Consider the following 22,778-nt stretch of genomic DNA (forward strand, 5'->3'; position numbering starts at 1 on the left):
TCTGACCTAGTCTTGAAGGGTAGCAAAAACTTTTCTAAGGATGTAACATTTAAGCTGAAATTTGAAGGATTAGTGGAATTAGCCAGGAGTTAACTATTCTGGAAAATATGGAACCCATAAGGCTGGGCAAATAAGGAGCCATTTTCCTGGTTATTCTGTCTTCTAGAATGATAGTGCAGTAGGGAGATCCCAAGCTTTACACAGACAATCCTTAGGAGAACCTTTAATCCTGAGCTGGCATGTCAATTAAAGTGAAAAGTATGTGTCTAAAATCAAAATAATAATTACAGCGACAATCAGAAAATCAGGAAACATAGTAGAGATAAAAAGTAACTACAGATTAGGCTGCCCCTTTCAGAAAAGGATAGGTACAAGTAGATAAAGAAATATTAATTTTCTTGAAGTCTTGAAATACTAGATTTTTACTTCTTTCTTTCATTTTTATTTTTCTAAGAATTAAACCAATTTTTTAAATCTCCATATACTCTCACTTGGACTAGAACATAATGTCTTAAGTGTTCTAGCACATTGAACTTGAATCAAATTAAGATATCAAAATCTGTCTGAACTTCAGATTCATTGTTGTTAAAATAGGGCTAATAATAAGAACTGTATCATGTATGGGGGGGGGCGGTTTTGGAAACATAATGAATTAACATATCCAAACCAGTTACACCAATGGCTGGCCTTAAGCACGTGGAACGTGTTAGTGAGAGTATTAATAGCTGCAAGTAGGGAGGCCAGAAGTCCCCAAGCAGCAGGAGAAAATAAAACTGCAAGTGGCAGGCATTTCTTTTTCTTTTCTCTTCTAATCCTGTATTGTCATCAGTTCACTTCAATTCATCGCTCAGTTGTTTCTGACTCTTTGCGACCCCATGGACTGTAGCACGCCAGGCTTCCTCATCCATCACCAACTCCTAGAGCTTGCTCAAACTCATGTCCATTGAGTCAGTGATGCCATCCAACCATCTCATCCTCTGTCATCCCCTTCTCCTCCTGCCTTCCATCTTTCCCAGCATCAAGGTCTTTTCCAATAAGTCAGTTCTTCGCATCAGGTGGCCAAAGTATTGGAACTTCAGCTTCAGCATCAGTCCTTCCAATGAATATTCAGGTCTGATTTCCTTTAGAATTGACTGATTGGATCTCCTTGCAGTCCAAGGGACTCTCAAGAGTCTTCTCCAACACCACAGTTCAAAAGCATCAATTTTTCGATGCTAAGCTTTCTTTATGGTCCAACTCTCACATTCATACATGACTACTGGAAAAATCATAGCTTTGACTAGATGGACCTTTATTGGCAAAGTAATGTCCCTGCTTTTTACTATGCTGTCTAGGTTGGTCATAGCTTTTCTTCCAAGGAGCAAGCATCTTTTAATTTCATGGCTTCGGTCACCATCTGCAGTGATTTTGGAGCCCAAGAAAATAAAGTCTGTCACTGTTACCACTGTTTCCCCATGTATTTGCCATGAAGTGATAGGACCAGATGCCATGATCCTAGTTTTCTCAATGTTGAGTTTTAAGCCAGCTTTTTCACTCTCCTCTTTCATGTTCATCAAGAGGTTCTTTAGTTCCTTTTTGCTTTCTGCCATAAGGGTGGTGTCATTTGCATATCTGAGGTTATTGATATTTCTCCCGACAATTTTGATTCCAGCTTGTGATTCATCCAGCCTGGCATTTCACATGATATACTCTGCATATAAATTAAATAAGCAGGGTGACAATATATAGGCTTGAGGTGCTCCTTTCCCAATTTGGAACCAGTCCATTGTTCCATGTCCAGTTCTAACTTTGACTTCTTGACCTGCATACAGATTTCTCAGGAGGCAGGTCAGGAGGCAGATGGTATTCCTATCTCTTTAAGAATTTTCCACAGTTTGTTGTGATCCACACAGTCAAGGCTTTGGCATAGTCAATGAAGCAGAAGTAGATGTTTTTCTGGAACTCTCTTCCTTTTTCAATGATCCAATGGATGTTAGCAATTTAATCTCTCGTTCCTCTGCCTTTTCTAAATCCAGCTTGAACATCTGGAAGTTCTCAGTTCACGTATTGTTGAAGCCTAGCTTGGAGAATTTTGAGCATTAGTTTGCTAGTGTGTGAGATGAGTGCAATTGCGCAGAAGTTTGAACATTCTTTGGCGTTGCCTTTCTTTGGAATTGGAATGAAAAATGACCTCCTCTGGTCCTATGGCCACTACTGTGTTTTCCAAATTTGCTGGCATATTGAGTGCAGCACTTTCACAGCATCATCTTTTAGGATATAAAATAACTCAACTGGAATTCCATCACCTCCACTAGCTTTCTTCATAATGATGCTTCCTAAGGCCCACTTGACTTCACACACTCTAGGATGTCTGGTTCTAGGTGAGTGATCACACCATTGTGGTTATCTGGTTCCACTTGAGCTTAACTTTATCTCAAACGTTGAGCTAATCAACGTGTTTCTCCCATGGAAATGTCGTCCTTAAGGTATGTTTTTAATGAACTATGTATTTGCTTGGAAATCTGCCTTTCTTCAAAATTCATGTCAATTGTTTTATGGCCTGGGATGACTCACCTTGTGCCAGTACTATCTCAAAATGCATATTGTGGGTGAGGGGCCTGGTGCAACTCTCTCAGTATTGAGGCATTTCCTTTCTCTAATTTTCAACTTGCTAATAGGTAAATATGGAGAAGGCAATGGCACCCCACTCCAGTACTCTTGCCTGGAAAATCCCATGGACAGAGGATCCTGGAAGGCTGTAGTCCATGGGATCGCTGAGGGTTAGACACGACTGAGGGACTTCACTTTCACTTTTCACTTTCATGCATTGGAGAAGGAAATGGCAACCCACTCCAGTGTTCTTGCCTGGAGAATCTCAGGGATGGGGGAGCCTGGTAGGCTGCTGTCTATGGGGTCACACAGAGTCGGACACGACTGAAGTGACTTAGTAGTAATAGGGAAATAATTTCTTTCTAAAAACTAGCAAGAGGGCACTCTCTCTCTCTCTCCTTCTGATGTCTATGTCAGAAGCCTTCACTATCTCTTTGTACTTTAATAAAACTTTGCTACACAAAAAGCTCTGAGTGATCAAGTCTTGTCACTGGCCCTAGATCAAATTCCTCTCCTCTGGAGGCCAAGAATCCTGGCGTCATTCACAGCTTGTAGCAGCAACCTTTCATTAGTATTATTATTTCAGGGCTGACCTATTTATAGAACATGTCAGAGGAAATAGTTTCAGCCTAATGGAACACTGAGGTTGCTTAAACACCATGTCATGGAAGAGGCTGGCTACTCCAGCTACACATAGGGCCAACTCTGACACTAGAAATGCTAAATGAGGAACTTTCCTGGTGGTCTAGTGGTTAAGATTCCCCTTCCAATGCAGGGGGCATGGGTTCAATCCGTGGTTGGGGAACAAAGCTTTTACCTGCCTCTCAGCCAAAAACAAACAATAAATAAATAAAACAGAAACAATATTGTAACAAATTCAGTAAAGACTTTAAATATGGTCCACATCAAAAAACTTGAAAAAAAAAAAAAAAAAAGAAATGGTAAGTGGAAAAAAAGAATCAAGCCCAGTATATTGCATGTAAGTCATCTAGTTTAGAGAGGTACATAGAAGCTTGTTCTGTAGCTCATGTTCAAAAGTCATCTCCTCTTCCTTCATTCCTAACAGGTCATCTAGTCTCTACCTAAATACCTCCAACAACAGAGCGTTCCCTATCTTTAGAGAAAGGCCATTTTATTCATTGGTATACCATTCTACAATCTTTATATTATATAGCCAAAAATTACATTCGTCATATGCCTACCTCTTAATCTTCCTTCTGCCTTGGGGAACCAAACGGAAAAAAAAAAAAATATTCCCTTACAATTGGAAAAACTAGAATAAGAACTGCAATAGTGTACCACATTAAACTTACTGAATTTGATAACTGGACTGTGATTATCTATGGAAATGTCCTTGTCCTTTGAAATTATGCACTAAAATATTAAGAAATAAAGTAACATGGTATGTTTAACAGACCTAGTTCAGAAAAAAGTAGCAAGAGTGATAAAATGTCAAAATGGTTTAAATTGGTGGGATCTGTATAATACGGCATATGAAAATTCTTTGTAATATTCTTGTAACTATTCTGTAACTTTGAAATTATTTCAAAATAAACAGTTAATTTTAAAAATCCTCTGTCTTCTGTATGACAGCTCTGCAAAAGTTTGAGAACATTACATTTATTCATTTCTACTTTGCTCTCTCTTGTTCATTCATTCATTCTTTGACAAATACTGATTGAGTATTTGCTTTGTGGCAGGTGCAAAGCTGGGCACTGTAGCTATAGCAGAGAAGATAGTCAATTCCATCTGCTCTCATGGAAACTTTGAATAAATCAACATCATTCCACAAACTAGTTCTATTCTTTCTAACTGTGATAGAATTACAAGGGGCAGAGGGTGGTATAAAACAGCCTACCCAAAGGTTCTGAATCCAGAAATGGCCTCAGCATCTAAGGGTGTAGGGATGCAAAGGGTGGTGATCCAGAGAGACTGATGTTCCTTTATGAAAAATCTATTGGCTGAGGGGAAGGATTTGGGGGCTCAGGTGAGCTGCTTCAGACAAACATCTGACAAGTTGTTCCATCTGCTTCTTTAAATGTCACAGAGCATTGAAAAAAATTGCCTGGATTTGAAGGATAGCCACTCTGTCCCAGCAATGTAATTGTGAGAGAGATAGAACAGCCTCAGGGCCTCAGTACGGGCTGGAAGCCACCAAAAGTAAGAGTCCTTAGCTAATTCCTCAGAACATTGGAAACATCCTCAGGAACAAAGAGCTCCAGTTTCTGCCGTGCCCTTGCTCTCGCCCTCAGTGGTCACAACCATGCCTGATGTACAGCAATGGCAGATGGGCCCCTTCCCGCACAATTTCGAGACTGGGTTTTAGTTGGCCTTAGAAGAATTCTGAGAAAGGAAACTCCAACGGTAATTATGCCCATTCCTGTAGTTGGATTTGCCTTATGGCCTAGATGAGAAAACTTTACAGCCATTAACATATATTTTTCCCCAAGAAAAAATAGTCACTAAACGCAGGGGTGAAGTCAAAGATCAAGCTGAGAATGTGCCTGTAGAAGATAGTGCCAAGGACATGAAAACCCTCAATGAATGGCAGCTCTCATTCTTTTCATGATTGGTACCAAGAGGGCTGCGTGAGGGGAAACATAGTAGCATGAGGACACTGGGTATTTAATGCCTGTGGGGCATCACCTTGTCAATGGAAAAGGGACAGGGCTCCAAGTGGAGAAGTACAACAGCTTACTTTTGTGTATCTCATAGACATAAAACAGGGACTCAGAAGGAACTTCTTCACCTTATTAAGAACGTGTGTGTGCTCAGTTGCTCAGTTGTGTCTGACTCTTTGCAATCCCATGGACTGTAGCCCGCCAGGCTCCTCTGTCCTTGGGATTCTCCAGATGAGAATACTGGAGCAGGTTGCCCTTTCTGCCTCCAGGGGATCTTCCTGACCCAGGGAAGTCTCCTGACCCTGTCAGTGTCTCCTGCACTGACAGGGAGATTCTTGACCACTGTGCCACCTGGGAAGCCCTATTAAGAGTTTTAGGAAGAAATAGTAACAGATGATAGTTACCAAACACACAAGACCTTACAAGGATAGTCTCCTTTAATCCTCACAATAACATTTAAAGCAAGATGGGATTATAAACTCCCTTGACAGATGTGGAAACTGAGACAGAGGAGGAGTCAGAAACTAAGTAGCAGTTGCAGAATTTGAACCTAGATGCTTTGGCTGCAGAATCTGGATACTTAACCACAATTACCCCATCTTCACTGCATTGCTCAGGACCCCAAGGAGTAGTACTTCTTAAGAAAGTCAAATCCTCTTCTTTCTTCCTCTGCCCTATTTCCTGTCCACCTCTATGATGTCTTAGACTCTCACTGACAGTTAATACAGAAATTCTTTTCTTTAAATATCTGGAATGAATAACGGCTCAGTCCAACATTTTAACAGTTTGGTGTAGTCCACATACACTTACATGAATGAATTTAATTTTATTGTTTTATCCAAAATAGGACATTTATATAGAAATGTGCACAGAACACATAAGTACATTTTAACAAACAGAAAAAAAAATGCATATGTAACACCAATCAAGGTCAGGAATAAAATACTGGGGAAGCCCACTGGAGGTTTCTTTTCAATCAAAACTCCACCCTCACCTGCAGGATAACCACTATCCTGACTTTTTTTAATATGTATATATTTAATATTTGCTTGCTTTCTTTTAGTTTTATCATCTCTGAATACATGTCTGAACAATATAGTCTCACCTGTGTTTGAGCTTTATATAAATGGATCCATACCACAAGTATTCTTTTTTTTAAACAGCTTTATTGTGCTACAGTGTGCATCCATAAAATTCATTCTTTTAAGGTGTACAAGTCAATGTTTTTAAAAATAATTCAGAGTTGTGCAATCATCATCACAATCATTTTAGAATATTTTTATATCAGCAAATATTTTTATATTTGCAAAAAGAAACCATGGGAAATTCCCTGGCAGTCCAGTGGTTAAGACTCTATATTCCACTGCAAAGGGCATGGGTTCTATCCCTGGTCTGGGAACTAAAATCCTGCATGCTGCCTAGCATGGCCAAAAAAAAAAAAAATGAAAGAAAGTCTGTACCCATTGACAGTCTCCCCCTTTTTCCTCCTCCATCAACTCCTAGCAACCATTGATCTACTTTTGGCCTCTTTACATTTGCCTGTTCTGAACATTTCCTATAAATGGAGTCATACAATACCTGACCTTTTTGTGACTGGCTTCTTTCATGGATTAGGATAATGTCCCCAAGTTTTATCCATATTGTAACATGTATCAGAACTTCCTTCCTCTTAACTATTCATCAGTTGATGGACATTTGGGTTGTTTCCATTTTGGGAGCTAATATTGCTGTTATGAACATTTGTGTACAAGTTTTTATATTGATATACATTTCCATTTCTCTCAGGTATTCACCTATTTTATATTCCCACCAGCAATATTTGAGGATTCAAATTTCTCCATATCCTTGCCAACACTTGTCTCTTTTTTTATTACAGATATCTTAGTAGGTATAAAGTGGTATCTCATTGTGGTTTTGATTTGCATTTCCCTTATGGTTAATGATGTTGAGCATCTTTTCATGTGTTTATTGGCCATTTCTATACCATCCCTGGAGAAATGTCTACATTATGATTTAAGCAACTTCTAAGAACAGTTGTCTACTGAATGAAAGAGACTAAAGTTTTCTCTGAAAGAGTGTATGCTCAGTCACTCAGTCGTGTCCAACTCTTTGCAGCCCCAAGGACTGTAGCCCACCAGGATCCTCTGTCCATGGGATTTTCCAGACAAGAATATTGGGGTGGGTTTATTTGTACTATATGAACTATATGTGAACTATATATGAACTATATGTGCCATTTATGTGTACTATATGAACTTGCCCAGTATACCAAGCACCCAGGCTTGATCTTATATCTTACAATCACGCTGAACTAATTCATTCATTCTAGAAGTTTTTTTTTAAATGGTTTCTGTAGTCTTTTCTATATGCAAAATCATGTCCTCTATAAATAGATTGTTTTACTTATTTTTTTCCAGTCCAGCACTGTGTACTTCTTTTTCTTGTCTGATTTCCCGGGCTAGAACTCCAGTTCAAGATAGGACATTCTTGACTTGTTGTCTTTATTGCTTTCTATTTCATTAATTTATATTCTTATTTTTATCATTTCATGTTGCCCTAATTTTGTTGGGCTTATACTTTTTGCTTTCTCAAGTCTTGAAATAGATACCTCATGAACTTTTAACCTTTCATCATTGTCAAAAGACACTTTTCCTTCTAAGCACTGTTTTAGCTACATGCCACAAGTTTTGATGTGAGTATTTTCATTATTGTTCGACTACAAATTTTTGTAATTTCACTATGATTCTTCCTTGACCAATCTGTTATTTCAGAGTCAGTATCTTAATTTCTAAACATAGAGGTTTTCCAGTTATTTTTTCTATTTATTGATTTGTAATTTATTTGCATTATGATCAGATTTCAATTTTTGAAGTGTATTGAGACTTGCTTTCTGTCCTAGTACAAGCTCAAATTTTACAAATGTTCTGTGTGTGTATTCTATAGTCGTTGGTGGGCATTGTTCTATACATTGGCTATTAGCTCAAATTTATTAATTATGTTGTTCAAATATAATATATATATATTCTATATCCTCAGAGACAATTTTTTCCCTCTCCTTGATCAACTATGAGTGGTATCTATTTCTCCTTTACATAAGTTAACTTTTCCTTTATGTATTTTGGAATTTCGTTATAAGTGCAAAATCATTCCTAGTGAATTGAACCTTTTATCATTAAAAATAACCTTCTATCTCTAATAATGCTTTTTGCTTTTAAATGTATTTTGTCTGATACGAACACAGCTGTACAAGTTTTCTATCACTTAAATGTTATTTGTATGATTTGTCTCTCTCCCTCTTTTTTTGTCAACCTATCTGTATCCTTATATTTTGGATTAATCTCTCCTGAAAAGCATATGGGTGTATTTAGTAGTTCTATCTGACAATATTTTTTAACTTGAGCATGTAATACAGAAACATTTATAAAATTATTAATATATTTGGGTTTCTGTACTCGTATGGTTTTAATTTATCTTTTTTCCTTCTATTATTTTAACCTTTTCTTTCTTGACTTAAAAAAATTGACTCAGAATTTTTTTATTCAATTATTCTGTCACTATTATTATTATTAATTTTGGTCACGCCATGTGGCTTGTGATATCTTGGTTCCCTGACCAGTAATCAAACTTGAACCCTGCCCAATGAGAGCTCAGAGTCCTAATCACTGGACTCCCCCCCACCCCAGGGAATTCCCTGTTGCTATTATTTTAATAGTTGCTGCTGCTGCTAAGTCACTTCAGTCATGTCCGACTCTGTGCGATCCCATAGACGGAAACCCACCAGGCTCCCCCGTCCCTGGGATTCTCCAGGCAAGAACACTGGAGTGGGTTGCCATTGCCTTCTCCAATGCATGAAAGTGAAAAGTGAAAGGGAAGTCGCTCAGTCGTGTCCTACTCTTAGCAACCCCACATTTTAATAGTTACATCCTATTAATTCTTACATAGATAACTACCTTATCAAAGTATAAATTTAATAAATACCTAAATCACTTCCGATATGATACAAGTCTCTTAGAAAAGTTGAACTCCATTTATGCCCCTTCTGACATCTTTTCTTACTGTATAGTACTTAAAGTTTATTTTTTAAAAAAACAGCATAGACTTTTTTATGATTGCTTCTGTCGTCAATGTTCCCTTACACTGTCTACATACTATCGCTTTTCTTGCTCTTCATTCTTTCCTGCATTTAGTTCTTCCCAAATCATTTTCCTCCTGAAGTACATCCTTTAAAATTTCCATTAGTGCAGTCTGCTGGTAACAAACCCCCTTAGTTTTTGGTTTTTTAAAAATATCTTATTTCACCCTCTTGTTTAAGATTTTCATGAAATATGCTGCCCTCAGGGTCCCAGATAGGCAGGATCTCCTGTAAGCACCCTCACCCCGGCTTTAACTTCCAGGGCTGAGTTGAAGCCCTGGTGTGAAGTGCCTGTATGCTCTCAGTCCTTTGATGAGGGAACAGTGTCTATCTCAACAAAGTTTCAGGAGAAGCTTAAACAGGTAACAGATGAAAGTAGACAGGTAACAGAGAGGAGTAAGGCCATCAAAAGTAGCTTATACTGTTTCAACTGAAAGCTTTAGCTCCTAATCTTCAGGTTTTAAATGCTGGAAAATAAAATATGGTTTCCTCCAAGCCATCAGAGCCTGAATCTTTGCAACTGAAAGTGTCCCTTGACACCTAGCAACATGAGACCAGAGATAAGACCGGAGACCATGCTGCTCAATAACCAACATGCTTCTCCTAGTGCTACATGGAGCGACCCCGTCTTTGATCTAATGACCCCACCCAGGCACCATGATACACAATCCATTTTCTTCCAACATTTTGCCAGATCTCTGAAGTCCAGTCTGTCTTTTGGCATCTATGATGTCACCATGTCCAACTGCAGGTCACCTGATTTGGTGATGAAGCTGAGATGGGAATCCGAGTTTTTATCTGCAGAGCCGAAGAATGGAATCCACGAACACTCAGACACTCATGGTAGCAAGTGAATAGGATTTATTAAAGAGGAGGAAAGTACAAAGTTCTCAGCATAGACACTCATAGGAGGTTAAGAGTCCCCCCCAAGATGGGACTTACAGCAGTTTTTATATCCTTCCTTAAATCATATTATTTCTAACCAATCAATTTAAAGGTCAAAATACTTAACTTCTTTATGGCCTCTCTTGATCCTTGGATTAAGTCTCCACCCTTTTTCATACCTTCTGGCAATTTTCCCATGGACCAGATGTATGGGTTTAAGACTAATGATCACCAGTTGTTTTTCCCTCAAGCATATGGAAGTGAAGTGAAGTGAAGTGAAGTCTCTCAGTCATGTCCAACTCTTTGCGACCCCATGAACTGTAGCCTACCAGGCTCCTCTGTCCATCGGATTTTCCAAGCAATAGTCCTGGACTGGATTGCCATTTCCTTCTCCAGGGGATCTTCCTAACCCAGGGATCAAACCCGGGTCTCCCGCATTGTAGACACATGCTTTACCATCTGAGCCACCAGGGAAGTCTATGGAACAGAATTTAATTACTGCCCTTCCCTGGATCTGAGTGCTGATAATTTATCAGATTAAAGACACATTCTGTAATTCAGGACAATGGAGTGGGATGTTTACAGAACACAAGACAGAGGTCTCAGAGTTCTACACTGACTGCCTAGTAATTTCTACCTCAAAGCTATTCAAATTCAGAACAAAGGGACTTCCCTGGTGGTACAGTGGATAAGAATCTGTCAGTCAATGCAGGGGACATGGGTTTGATCCCTGGTCCAGGAAGATTCCATATGCCATAGAGTAACTAAGCCCATGCCACAACTACTGAGCCTGTGTGCCACAGCTACTGAAACCCACGTGCCCTAGAGCCTGTGCTCTGCAACAAGAGAAGCCATCACAATGAGAAGCCCATGCACTGCAATGAAGAGTAGCCTTCTCTTGCCACAACTAGAGAGAGCCTGTGCAAAGCAAGAAAGATCCAGCACAACCAAAAATGAAAATTAATTCATCAATTAATAAGAAATTCAGAACAAGGGTGTGGTGAGAGATTAGGGTCAGATTTCACAGCACTGGGAAGCTGAAGGGAGAGTCTGAAGGTAACCCACAAGCTACTGCCAGCATTACCCTCGACCCTGCCAGGTGACCAACCTACCTTCTCTCTTCCTCCACCACCCTCCACTCTCCACCACCAGCACCCTACTGTTCTGTCCACAAGATAAAGGCCACACTCCTGAGTTGGAAGATGCCTCATCTCCAAATTGGAACTGTCTATTCCAAAGCATTCTAACTATTGGGATTGGGAATAAGAAAGCAGAAAGGAGCAGATGAAGTACCTTGGCAGGCTAAAGAGGAACCCCACAGCAGCCAAAAGACATCGGATCATTCACTTGCTTCCAAGCAAGAACAGCCAAGAACAAGATCAACAGCAACAACAGTGTCCTTGGGCAGTCCACTTGTGCAGCACATGCTGCCACCACCTTGACCCCCACAGTGCCACAGGGACCTCCTAATCACAATCTACATGAAGGAAAGTAGACATACTTTCCCAGAACCAGAAGTAAAGGAAAAGAGAGTGTTGTGAGCTGAACTGCATCTTCCCAAAATTCATATGTGGAAGACCTAAGCCCTAGCACCTCAGAATGTGACTGTATTTGGAGATGCACATATGCATGCTCATTCATGTCCGGCTCTTTGTGACTCCATGGACTGTAGCCCTCCAGGCTCCTCTGTCCATGGGATTCTCCTTCCTTTGAAGGAGGTCACCATTACCGTCATTACCCCTACCATAGTTTGGCCCAAACAGCAGAGAGGATACAAGCCCTGCCCATCAACAGAAAATTGGATTAAAGATTTACTGAGCATGGTTCCATCCATCAGAACAAGACCCAGTTTCCCCTACAGTCACTCTCTCCCACCAGGAAACTTCCATAAGCCTCTTATCCTTATCCATCAGTGGGCAGACAGAATGAAAACCACAATCACAGAAAACTAACCAAACTGATCACGTGGACCACAGCCTTAACTAACTCAATGAAATGATCAGTCATGCCATGTAGGGCCTCCTAAGACGGAAGGGATCATGGTGGAGAGTTCTGACAAAATATGGTCTACTGGAGAAGCGAATGTCAAACCACTTCAGTATTCTTGCCTTGAGAACCCCATGAACAGTATGAAAAGGCAAAAAGATATGACACTGAAAGAAGAACTCCCCAGTCAGTAGGTGGCCCAATATGCTACTGGAGAAGAGTGGAGAAATAGCTCCAGAAAGAATAAAGAGACGGAGGCAAAGCAAAAACAACAACCTGGTTGTGGATGTGACTGGTGATGGAAGTAAAGTCTGATGCTGTAAGGAACAATATTGCATAGGAACCTGGAATGTTAGGTCCATGAATCAAGGTAAATTGGAAGTGGTCAAACAGGAGATGACAAGAGTGAACATTGACATTTTAGGAATCAGTGAACTAAAATGGATTGGAAAGGGTGAATTTAATTCAGATGACCATTATATCTACTACTGTCAGCAAGAATCCCTTAGAAGAAATGGAGTAGCCCTCATAGTCAACAAAAGAGTCCAAATGCAGTACTTGGGTATAATCTCAAAAACGACAGAATGATTTCTGTTCGTTTCCAAAGCAAGCCATTCAATATCACAGTAATCCAAGTCTATGCCCCAACACCTAATGCCTAAGAAGCTGAATTGACCAGTTCTACAATGACCTACAAGACCTTTTAGAACTAACACACACACACACACAAAGATGTCCTTTTCATCATAGTGGACTAGAATGCAAAAGTAGGAAGTCAAGAGATACCTGGAGTAACATGCAAGTTTGGCCTTGAAGCACAAAATGAAGCAGGGCAAAGGCTAAAAGAGTTTTGCCAAAATAACGCACAGGTCATAGCAAATGCCCTCTTCCAACAACACAAGAAACGATTCTACATATGGACATCACCAGATGGTCAATACCAAAACCAGATTGATTATATTCTTTGCAGCTGAAGATGGAGAAGCTCTTATATAGTCAGCAAAAACAAGACTGGGAGTTGACTGTGGCTCAGATCATGAACTCCTTATTGCAAAATTCAGACTTATATTGAAGAAAGTAGGGGAAAACACTAGATCATTTAGGTATGAGCTAAATCAAATCCCTTATGATTATACAGTGCAATGACAAATAGATTCAAGGGATTAGATATGATAAAGTGCCTGAAGAACTATGGATGGAGGTTCATGACATTATACAGGAGGCAGTAATCAAGACCATCTCCAAGAAAAAGAAATGCAAAAAGGCAATATGGTTGTCTGATGAGGCCTTACTAATAGCTGAGAATAGAAGAGAAGCTAAAGGCAAAGAAGAAAAGGAAAGATATACCCATCTGAATGCAGAGTTCCAAGGAATAGCAAGGGGAGATAAGAAGGCCTTCCTCAGTGATCAGTGCAAAGAAATAGAGGAAAACAATAGAATAGGAAAGACTAGAGATCTCTTCAAGAAAATTAGAAATACCAAGGGAACATTTCATGCAAAGATGGGTACAATAGAGGACAGAAATGGTATAGACCTAACAGAAGCAGAATATACTAAGAAGAGGTGGCAAGAATCCACGGAAGAACTATACAAAACAGATAACCACGATGGTGTGATAACTCACCTAGAACCAGACCTCCTGGAGTGCAAAGTCAAGTGGGCCTTAGGAAGCATCACTGCAAACAAAGCTAGTGGAGGTGATGGAATTCCAGCTGAGCTATTTCAAATCCTAAAAGATGATGCTGTGAAAGTGCTGCACTCAATATGCCAGCAAATTTGGAAGTCAGCAGTGGCCACAGGACTGGAAAAGGTCAGTGTTAATTTCAATCCCAAAGAAAAGCAATGTCAAAGACTGTTTGAACTACTGCACAATTGCATTCATCTCACACACTAGCAAAGTAATGCTCAAAATTCTCCAAGCTAGACTTCAATAGCACATGAACTGAGAACTTCCAGATGTTCAACATGGATTTAGAAAAGGCAGAGAAATCAGAGATCAAATTGCTAACATCTGTTGGATCATGGAAAAAGCAAGAGAGTTTCAGAAAAATATCTACTTCTGCTTTATTGACTATGCCAAAGCCTTTAACTGTGTGGATCACAAGAAACTGTAGAAAATTCTTAAAGAGGTGGGAATACCAGACCACCTTACCTGCCTCCTGAGAAACCTGTATGCAGGTCAAGAAGCAACAGTTAGAACCAGACACGGAACAACAGACTGGTTCCATATTGGAAAGGAGCAAGGCTGTATATTGTCACCCTGCTTATTTAACTTATATTCAGAGTACATCATGTGACATGCCAGGCTGGTTGAAGCACAAGCTGCAATGAAGATTGCCGGGAGAAATATCAATAACTTCAGATATGCAGATGATACCACTCTCATGACAGAAAGCAAGGAGGAACTAAAGAGACCCTTGATGAAAGTTAAAGAGGAGAGTGAAAAAGCTGACTTAAAGTCAACATTCAAAAACGAAGATCAAGGCACCTAGTCCCATCACTTCATGACAAATAGATGGGGAAACAATGGAAATAGAGACAGACTTTATATTCTTGGATTTCAAAATCACTGTAGATGGTGACTGCAGTCATGAAATTAAAAGACACTTGCTCCTTGGGAGAAAAGTCATGACCAACCTAGACAAGTTAATAAAAAGCAGACATTACTTTGTCAACACAGGTCTGTCTAGTCAAAGCTATGGTTTTTCCAGTAGTCATGTATGGATGTGAGAGTTGGACCATAAAGAATGCTGAGCATCAAAGAGTTGATGCTTTTAAACTGTGGCATTGGAGAAGACTCTTGATGGTCCCTTGGACTGCAAGATAAAACCAGTCAATCCTAAAGGAAATCAGTCCTGAATATTCATTGGAAGGACTGATGCTGAAGCTGAAGCTCCAATACTTTGGCCACCTGATGTGAAGAACTGACTCATTGAAAAAGACCCTAATGCTGGGAAAGACTGAAGGCAGGAGGAGAAGGGGATCACAGAGGATGAGATGGTTGGATGGCATCACCGACTGGATGGACATGAGTTTGAGCAAGCTCTGGGAGTTGGTGATGGACAGGGAAACCTGGCGTGCTGTAGTCCATGGAGTTGCAAAGAGTTGGACACGACTGAGTGACTGAACTGAACTGAACAGATCTGAACAGTAAAGACTCTTTGACTTTATAAGATAACATTTGAAGGTTCCAGCGCTTAGGCCTTGATGTATTTGGGTGGACTTCCCTGGTGGCTTAGATGGTAAAGCATCTGCCTACAATGCGGGAGACCCAGGTTCAATTCCTGGGTTGGGAAGATCTCCTGGAGAAGGAAATGGCAACCCACTCCAGTATTCTTGCCTGGAGAATCCCATGGATGGAGGAGCCTGGTGGGCTATAGTCCATGCGGTTGCAAAGAGTCAGACACGACTGAGTGACTTCACTTTCACTTTCACTTTCATTCAGTCTCCTGCTGCTGCTGCTGCTAAGTCGCTTCAGTCATGTCCAACTCTGTGCGACCCCATAGACGGCAGCCCACCAGGCTCCCCCATCCCTGGGATTCTCCAGGCAAGAACACTGGAGTGGGTTGCCATTTCCTTCTCCAATGCATGAAAGTGAAAAGTGAAAGGGAAGTCGCTCAGTCGTGTCCAACTCTTCGCAACCCCATGGACTGCAGCCTACCAGGCTCCTCCGTCCATGGGAGTCTCCTGGCAAGAGTACTGGAGTGAGTCGCCATTGCCTTCTCCAACAGAGTCCAAAATCTTTGCAAACAATTTCAGGAAGATCATGGACCCCAGGAAGAATATCTGCTCTGTCGTTGCATGTCAGCATAGGTATGCTGTGAACATATACACTGGAAGTTCAGTTCAGTCGTGTCTGACTCTTTGTGACGCCATGGACTGCAGCATGCCAGGCTTCCCTCTCTTTCACCACCAAACACATGTCCATTGAGTCAGTGATGCCATCCAACCATCTCATCCTCTGTTGTCCCCTTCTCCTCCTGCCTTCTATCTTTCCCAGCATCAGAGTCTTTTCCAGTGATCTGGCTGTTCACATCAGGTGGCCAAAGTATTGGAGCTTCAGCTTCAGCATCAGTCCTTCCAGAGATACATTGGAAGCAGATCTATTATTCACCATCCTCTTGACACCTCCGAATCAAATACAGTGCTTTATTCCCCCCTAAAAAGTAGAAATAGAGATACAGATGTACAGAACAAATGGATGGACACCAAGAGGGGACAGGAGGGGGCATGAACTGGAAGATTGGGATTGACATATATACACTACTATGTATAAAATAGACAACTGATGAGATCCTGCTGTGTAACACAGGGAACTCTGCTCAATACTCTGGTGACGAAGAGGTGACTAACATAGCATCGTATAGCAACTAAACGCCAATTAAAAAAATACAAAACCTCCTAACTCTAGCCCTAGTAAGTCAGAATATCCCACAGGCCAGGCCCAGGAATCTGCATTTGTAACAAGCACCCCAAAATGATTGAGGCAGCCAGCCTTGCCCACATCTTTTCGTGAGTATTGGTTAAAGAGTCTGAGGGCCCAAGTGCCCTCACTGTTAAATGGACGCAGTACTGCCACCTTCTTCATAGTAAAAAAAAAAAAAAAAAAGTCTGTGCAAGTTATTTGCACAAAGAAAACGCTAACGCTTTTATTTTCCACTCCCCTAATACAAAGGTGAAGAACTTTTATTGCTTATTTGATTTGGATTCCGCCTCATGTTTAATGCACCTGGCTCCAAGACCCAAAGTTGAGCCGACAGAGAGAGGGAGAAGGGAAGACTCGAGAAAACTCCTCCAGTTCCCACAACCAAGTCGCACTTGACCTCGCGGGGACCTGCTGCTTATCGCCACCCCCCACCGCCGGCGCACATTTGTATCCAGCCCTAGGCTGCGCGGCAAGCCCGCCCCCGCGCCCGGTTGATTGGCCGCGCCCGCCCGCCCGTCACGCTCTTTTGTCTCGGTTAGCTGAGGATTAAAGCTGCCGCGGCTGCCGTGGGAACCGTGCTGTCTCGACTCGGCTACCAGTCTCAGGGCGGCAGTGCAAAGCAGCTTCATCGGGTGGTCCCGGCTAGCTCAGCGGCTGAGGAGGCGCCCATCCTTTTCCCCTGTAGGACCGCGGAGACCGAAGGCGGAGACGCAGCTGTCAACGCCAGAGCGTCCGCTGCCCACCAGCCCAACACAGGTAAAGAAAGGGGGGCAAGATTGCCCCGCGCGGAGAGAGGAGGGGGAAGCCCTACCAGGACTGGCGGCTCCCAGTTTAGGGAATCGAGGGTTGTGCGGCCGGGGAAGGAGCCCTCCCGCGGCCTGGCTGCGCTGAGGGAGGAGGTGGGGTTCCACTGGATGCTGCCGAATGGGTAGGATTTGCCCGGATTGAGAAAGGGGGCGTTTTCAGGGGGAGGTGGCAAGGGGCGCGTTTGGGAGGTGGGAGAATCGCAAACTGCCTTGAAGCCCCTTTGCATCTCCTCATCCCTTCCGGCGGGAGGAATATGTGGGTGTGCGTCTCCAACTCCGATTCTCTTTCTCGGTGGCAGGCCACCAGAACCGAAGCCGAACTTGAATTCCGTGCGGCTGATTACAGAGCTGGTAGGACGACGATTTCCCCGGGGGAAATGGAATGGGGGGGCGCCTTCTTTGGCTTGTATTCAGAAGGTGGGAGAAGGAGTTTTCCACCTGGCTACTGCGGAGGCCGCGGGGTGGGGAGGAAGAAGCAGAATGAGGAATGAGGCTGTTTCTGACCCTTCCCCTCCCTTCCAAGCCCTCTGCGGCGGCGCAGTCTTGACGCCCTAAGGTCCTGGATCGGCGACCCCCGGTGGACAGCGATCAGTTGAAGCCCGGAGGCGAGCTTTCCCACGGAAGCCACCGGTTGCAGAAGCTGGAAGTGAAATAAAGGCGCGCACTTGTTCCTGAGCTCCTGTAAGAATCTGAGAAATAGCGGGGCGGGGTGGGGGGTGGACTTTTAGAAGGGGGTGTGGTGAGACCGGAAACCAAGAGGTTAATGAGAGCTTATTTATTCCCACAAATCTGTGACCGCTGTGCTCTATTTTGAGAGCCCACTATCCTCTCCATACACTGTTACACTTAGAAGCAACAGTTGCCGTCCCTCTTGAAGGAACCGAGGGAAGGGATAGAAGTGGCTGTAAAAAGCATCCTGCTAACACGAGACACTGGCTGGCTCCGTGAGGTTGTAATTAATTGCCAGTCTCCTGCAGGATATTTTTAGGGTAGTGGGCAGATATAAAATGTACTGTAGGATATTCAGGAAGGGAGAAAATAACCCCTGCTCCCGTTTTTTGTTTTGTTTCGTTTGTTTCTTTTTTACAGTTCCTACTGAGACAGGAGGACGACAGAACCCTCCAGCACGCCTGCAGATTAGGCTTTTTGTAAAAGCCTGAGAATCTTGTTAACATTTAGAGACCCAGTCATCATCCGTCATGACTAGCATCATTGCACGCATGAGTAACAGCCGGCGGCAGAACACATCCTTGCCACCTTGGGCCCATTCTATGCTAAGGTCTCTGGAAAGGAGTCTCGGTCCTTTAATGGCCATCCTGGCAGAGAGAAACCTGAAATTGTTCTCAGGGAGGGTGGTGCCAGCCCAGGGGGAAGAAACTTTTGAGAACTGGCTGATCCAAGTCAATGAGGTCTTGCCAGATTGGAATATGTCTGAAGAAGAAAAGCTCAGGCGCTTAATTAAAACCCTGAGGGGCCCTGCGCGGGAGGTGATGCTTTTGCTGCAGGCGGCCAACCCCAACCTCAGCGTGGCAGATTTCTTGCACGCCATGAAACTGGTGTTTGGGGAGTCTGAAAGCAGTGTGACTGCTCATAGTAAATTTTTTAACACCCTGCAGGCGCAAGGGGAGAAAGCCTCCCTTTATGTGATCCGTTTAGAGGTGCAGCTCCAGAATGCTATTCAGGCAGGGATCATAGCTCAGAAAGATGCCAACCAGTCTCGCCTGCACCAGTTCCTTTTAGGGGCTGAGCTGAATGGGGACCTGCGCTTCAGGCTGAAGAATCTTCTCAGGATGTATGCAAATGAGCAGGAGCGTCTCCCCAGTTTCCTGGAGTTAATCAGGATGATAAGGGAGGAAGAGGATTGGGATGACATTTTCATTAAACAGAAGCGGGCCAAGAGATCTGAGTCAGTGGTGGCAAGGGCAACTAGGCCAGTGGCATTTGGGGGCTCCCCACCCATAGTGATTGATAATAAAGACTGTAACGTGATTGAGATAGATGATACCCCTGATGACTCAGATGAGGATGTGATCCTGGTGGGGGAGTCTCAGGACCTTCCACGTTCATTCTCGGATTCTCCTCCCTCCAGACGCAGGGCCAGACCTCAGGATCAAGTGCTAATCATTGATTCCCCCAACAATTCCCAGTTTCCATCTCCTTGCACCAGTGGGGGTTCTGGGTATAAGAATGATGGTCCTGGGAATATGCGTAGAACCAGGAAGCGAAAACACACAATTCGCTGTTCATATTGTGGTGAAGAGGGCCACTCAAAGGAAACCTGTGACAATGAGAGCAACAAGGCCCAGATGTTTGAAAATCTGATCATCACCCTGCAGGAGCTGGCACATACCGAGGAGAGGTCAAGAGAGGCCCCTGTCGAACCCAGCGACCCTTGTGAGCTACAGTGAGGTGCTAGCCCCCAGCTTTAAGTGAACCCTAACCTATATGCAGAGTCCAGCAATGGGAAAAATGGGGGGGAGAGGATGCTTCTAATCACATAAATTAATCCACAAAGCAACTTTCTTTTGGGGTGGAGGATGGAGGGTCTTGAATATTGGTATAGTGGGGGGAGATGGCCTGACATCCATCCTTGCTACTAATCCCCTGCTGCCTAAGGGTCTACCCTCTGCGTGCCCCCCTTTCCTTGATGCTTTTATTCTCTTTGTGAAAGTTATATAATTCATTGTTAAATATTAAAACAATAAAGACAAATGCAAAATATACAAATTACCCCAAACCCTCCAACCCTTAAATAACCATTGTCAACCCTTTGATGAATGTCCTTCTAGGTAGTTCCCTTTACCTATGTACCCAGATAGATATATGTATAGATAAGAGTGAGCAAATATAAGTGTTGTTCTAAAGTCTGTATTTTTTCAGCAAATAATATATGTTCTGAGCTTCTTTCTAGATCAACAAATAAACAGCAGCAGCTAGCTTACTGTCTGTGTATTATTTTAAGGGGAAGTAAAGGAAAAAGGAATAAGAAAAATACAGTAAAAAGCTATAAAGGGTGGGGTTATACACTGAGGTGGGGTTTTGATTAACTTCACTTTGCAGATGAGGAAAAGGGAAGAAGAAATGGGCTGAAATCTTCCCCAGAGGTAAATGGACAGAGCCCCTTACCACCACTGACCTGTCCCTTAGGTCACAGAGCCAAACTGTGGCACCCACTAGTTGACAACTTAAGGCTTTCTTCTCTAAGGTATCCAGAAGATTCTGACAGCGGGGGAGGCTGGTGCTGAGGTAATAGCCCAAACGGAGGATACCAGGGGTCCATTCCTGATTACTTTGGGGAGGGGCAGCTCTCCCTGCTCTGGGTGGGTTTTTGACATCGCTGTTGCCATGGCTTCACCCCGTCCAGGTTACAATGGGAAATCTCTCCTGTGGGCTGATGCGGCCCCTACCCCACCCCACTCCCCCAGTTAAGGAAGGAGAGAGAAGCTACTGGTGGGAGCCAGCGTCAGGGGGCTCAGCCCCCAGAAGCCCTGAAGTTACATGTTAGAGGTCACTGGCAGCCCAATGACTTCAAGGCAACCCCTCTCAATCCTGCAACTGAGAATATGTGGGGAGGGATGAAAAACAATATAGTTGCCTTTACACATGAAGGAACACGGTGAGCAGGAAGCCTTCCACATTTTAGTGGAGTGGTGGACATTCATGGCCTGGGGAGAAGCAGGGCGGCGGGGGGTGGGGGGTAACACCTTCCCAGGAACCTGCCCTGTCCCTTCTCCTGATCTCATATTGGAGATATCAGAGGGTGGTAAAAGAGGACCTCAGACCCCGAGGTCCTTACGCTTCTTGTAGATTTATAAATACCTACCTCTGTGAGCAGCATAGGGCCAGGGGCACGGGAGTGGAGAGGACTGCATTTAAGACAGGGGGCAGAGTGAAGGAATGGGCACACCTGAGGACCTGAAGGAGCTGGTGTACAGGAAATCGGTGCTCCTCAGAGCCGAGAGGAGGGAGCCCAGTGGCTGGAGAGAGTGTATGAGGGGCTAGAGAGTAAGAGGAGAGCAAGTGAGGGTCCATCAGGGACACTCACAGGAGACAGACAGTGACAGGAAGGCTAGTCGGAATCACAGATCCCCAGGTTTTGCATACAACTCCAGGTTGAGGGTACCAGCAATGCACTGGTTGAGGCACCCAGAGAGAGACAGTGGGGTTCCCATTGTGTTAGCAATTGAGGGAGGAAGGAGAGGGAGACACCAGGTGCTGTAAGAAGCCAGTGCAGCCTTTCCTGGGCTGTCACACCTCTGGAACCTGCTTAGAAAGAACACCCCACCCCCCACCCCCAGGCACATTCTCCATCGGTGGAGAGGGTACAGGCTCAGCCTCCCTTGTTCTGCCATCACCCCTCCCCCAGACTCCAGCATCCCAGGTTTGGCTTAAGCCTCAGCCTCCTTAACCCTCCTGACCAGAGGGAGACTGGGAGGGCCTCTCTGCTTTGGACCCTTTAGCTGAGAACTGGCCTGGAGTGCAGACTCCAGAGGCCTTCTCCTTGCATCCATCCCCAGCACCTATGAGACCCTGATAGCCACCACCATCTCTCCAGAGCCGAAGGGGACCCCCCTCCCTCACCTCCAGGCAAGAGGCAGCTCCACTCAGGCCCCCAAAGCCACATGGACCCCCAACATTTCCCAGATCATATAGAGTTGGAAAAATCCCTGATGCTTGGAAAGATTGAGGGCAGAAGGAGAAGAGGGTGTCAGAGGATGAGATGGCTGGATGGCATCACCAATGCAATGGACATGAACTTGGGCAAACTCTGGGAGATGGTGAGGGACAGGGAGGCCTGGCGTGCTGCAGTCCAGGAGGTTGCAGAGTTGGACACGACTGGGCAACTGAACAACAACAGTAACATAGAATTTAGCCCTTAATTCTTCTCTACCTCTCCATCTCTGCTCTTTTCATAATTTTACTTTATAAACACTTGTTGAATATTTGCCCAAAGACACACTCTATGTTGCCATGTGTCTCTAGTACCCAGTAGAAGACAGAGCTGAAATAAGACAAAAATAAATCCTGCCCACTTCACTAACCTCCTTTTCACTGGAGTTAGCTTGGGAGTTCAGTTAGACCACTGCTTTAAAAATATGTTCTGTGATTCACCCTGGTTTTCTTCCCTCTTTCATCCTCTTCTCTGGTGTATGAATTTGAGACTGTCTAGGTTTTTATTTCACCAACCTGATGTCATCTGACATTTTTCTGTTTCACTTTGTGTGACACTGGCTTTTCCTTTACTTGAGAAATACATATTCTCCCTAATTAGGAGACATGGCCCCAATACCTGGGCATTCAGATCAGACTAATGGGGTTAGCCGAAAAAAGCC

The 22,778-nt window shown here is 43.4% G+C and overlaps 1 protein-coding gene and 1 non-coding gene across 3 annotated transcripts; both read left to right on the forward strand.

Annotated features, from left to right (window-relative positions):
• Positions 1-15,437: 15,437 nt before the first annotated feature.
• On the forward strand, positions 15,438-15,509 carry TRNAC-ACA (transfer RNA cysteine (anticodon ACA)). The gene has a single exon. It is a non-coding gene; the product is annotated as a tRNA-Cys (tRNA).
• Positions 15,510-16,777: 1,268 nt separating this feature from the next.
• ZCCHC12 (zinc finger CCHC-type containing 12) lies at positions 16,778-20,386 on the forward strand. 2 transcript variants are annotated; one of them, XM_005227432.5, is made up of 4 exons: positions 16,778-17,395; positions 17,745-17,796; positions 17,969-18,126; positions 18,535-20,386. In XM_005227432.5, the coding sequence occupies exon 4, from the start codon at positions 18,645-18,647 to the stop codon at positions 19,851-19,853; it is 1,209 nt and encodes a 402-aa protein (XP_005227489.1). In that variant the 5' UTR covers positions 16,778-17,395; positions 17,745-17,796; positions 17,969-18,126; positions 18,535-18,644; the 3' UTR covers positions 19,854-20,386. The 2 variants fall into 2 exon arrangements, with proteins under 2 accessions (XP_005227489.1, NP_001069665.1); NM_001076197.1 differs by lacking the exon at positions 16,778-17,395 and having other exon boundaries at positions 17,761-17,796; positions 18,535-20,381.
• Positions 20,387-22,778: the final 2,392 nt, after the last annotated feature.

This window comes from Bos taurus, chromosome X (assembly GCF_002263795.3).
Source record: "Bos taurus isolate L1 Dominette 01449 registration number 42190680 breed Hereford chromosome X, ARS-UCD2.0, whole genome shotgun sequence".
NCBI lineage: Eukaryota > Metazoa > Chordata > Mammalia > Artiodactyla > Bovidae > Bos > Bos taurus.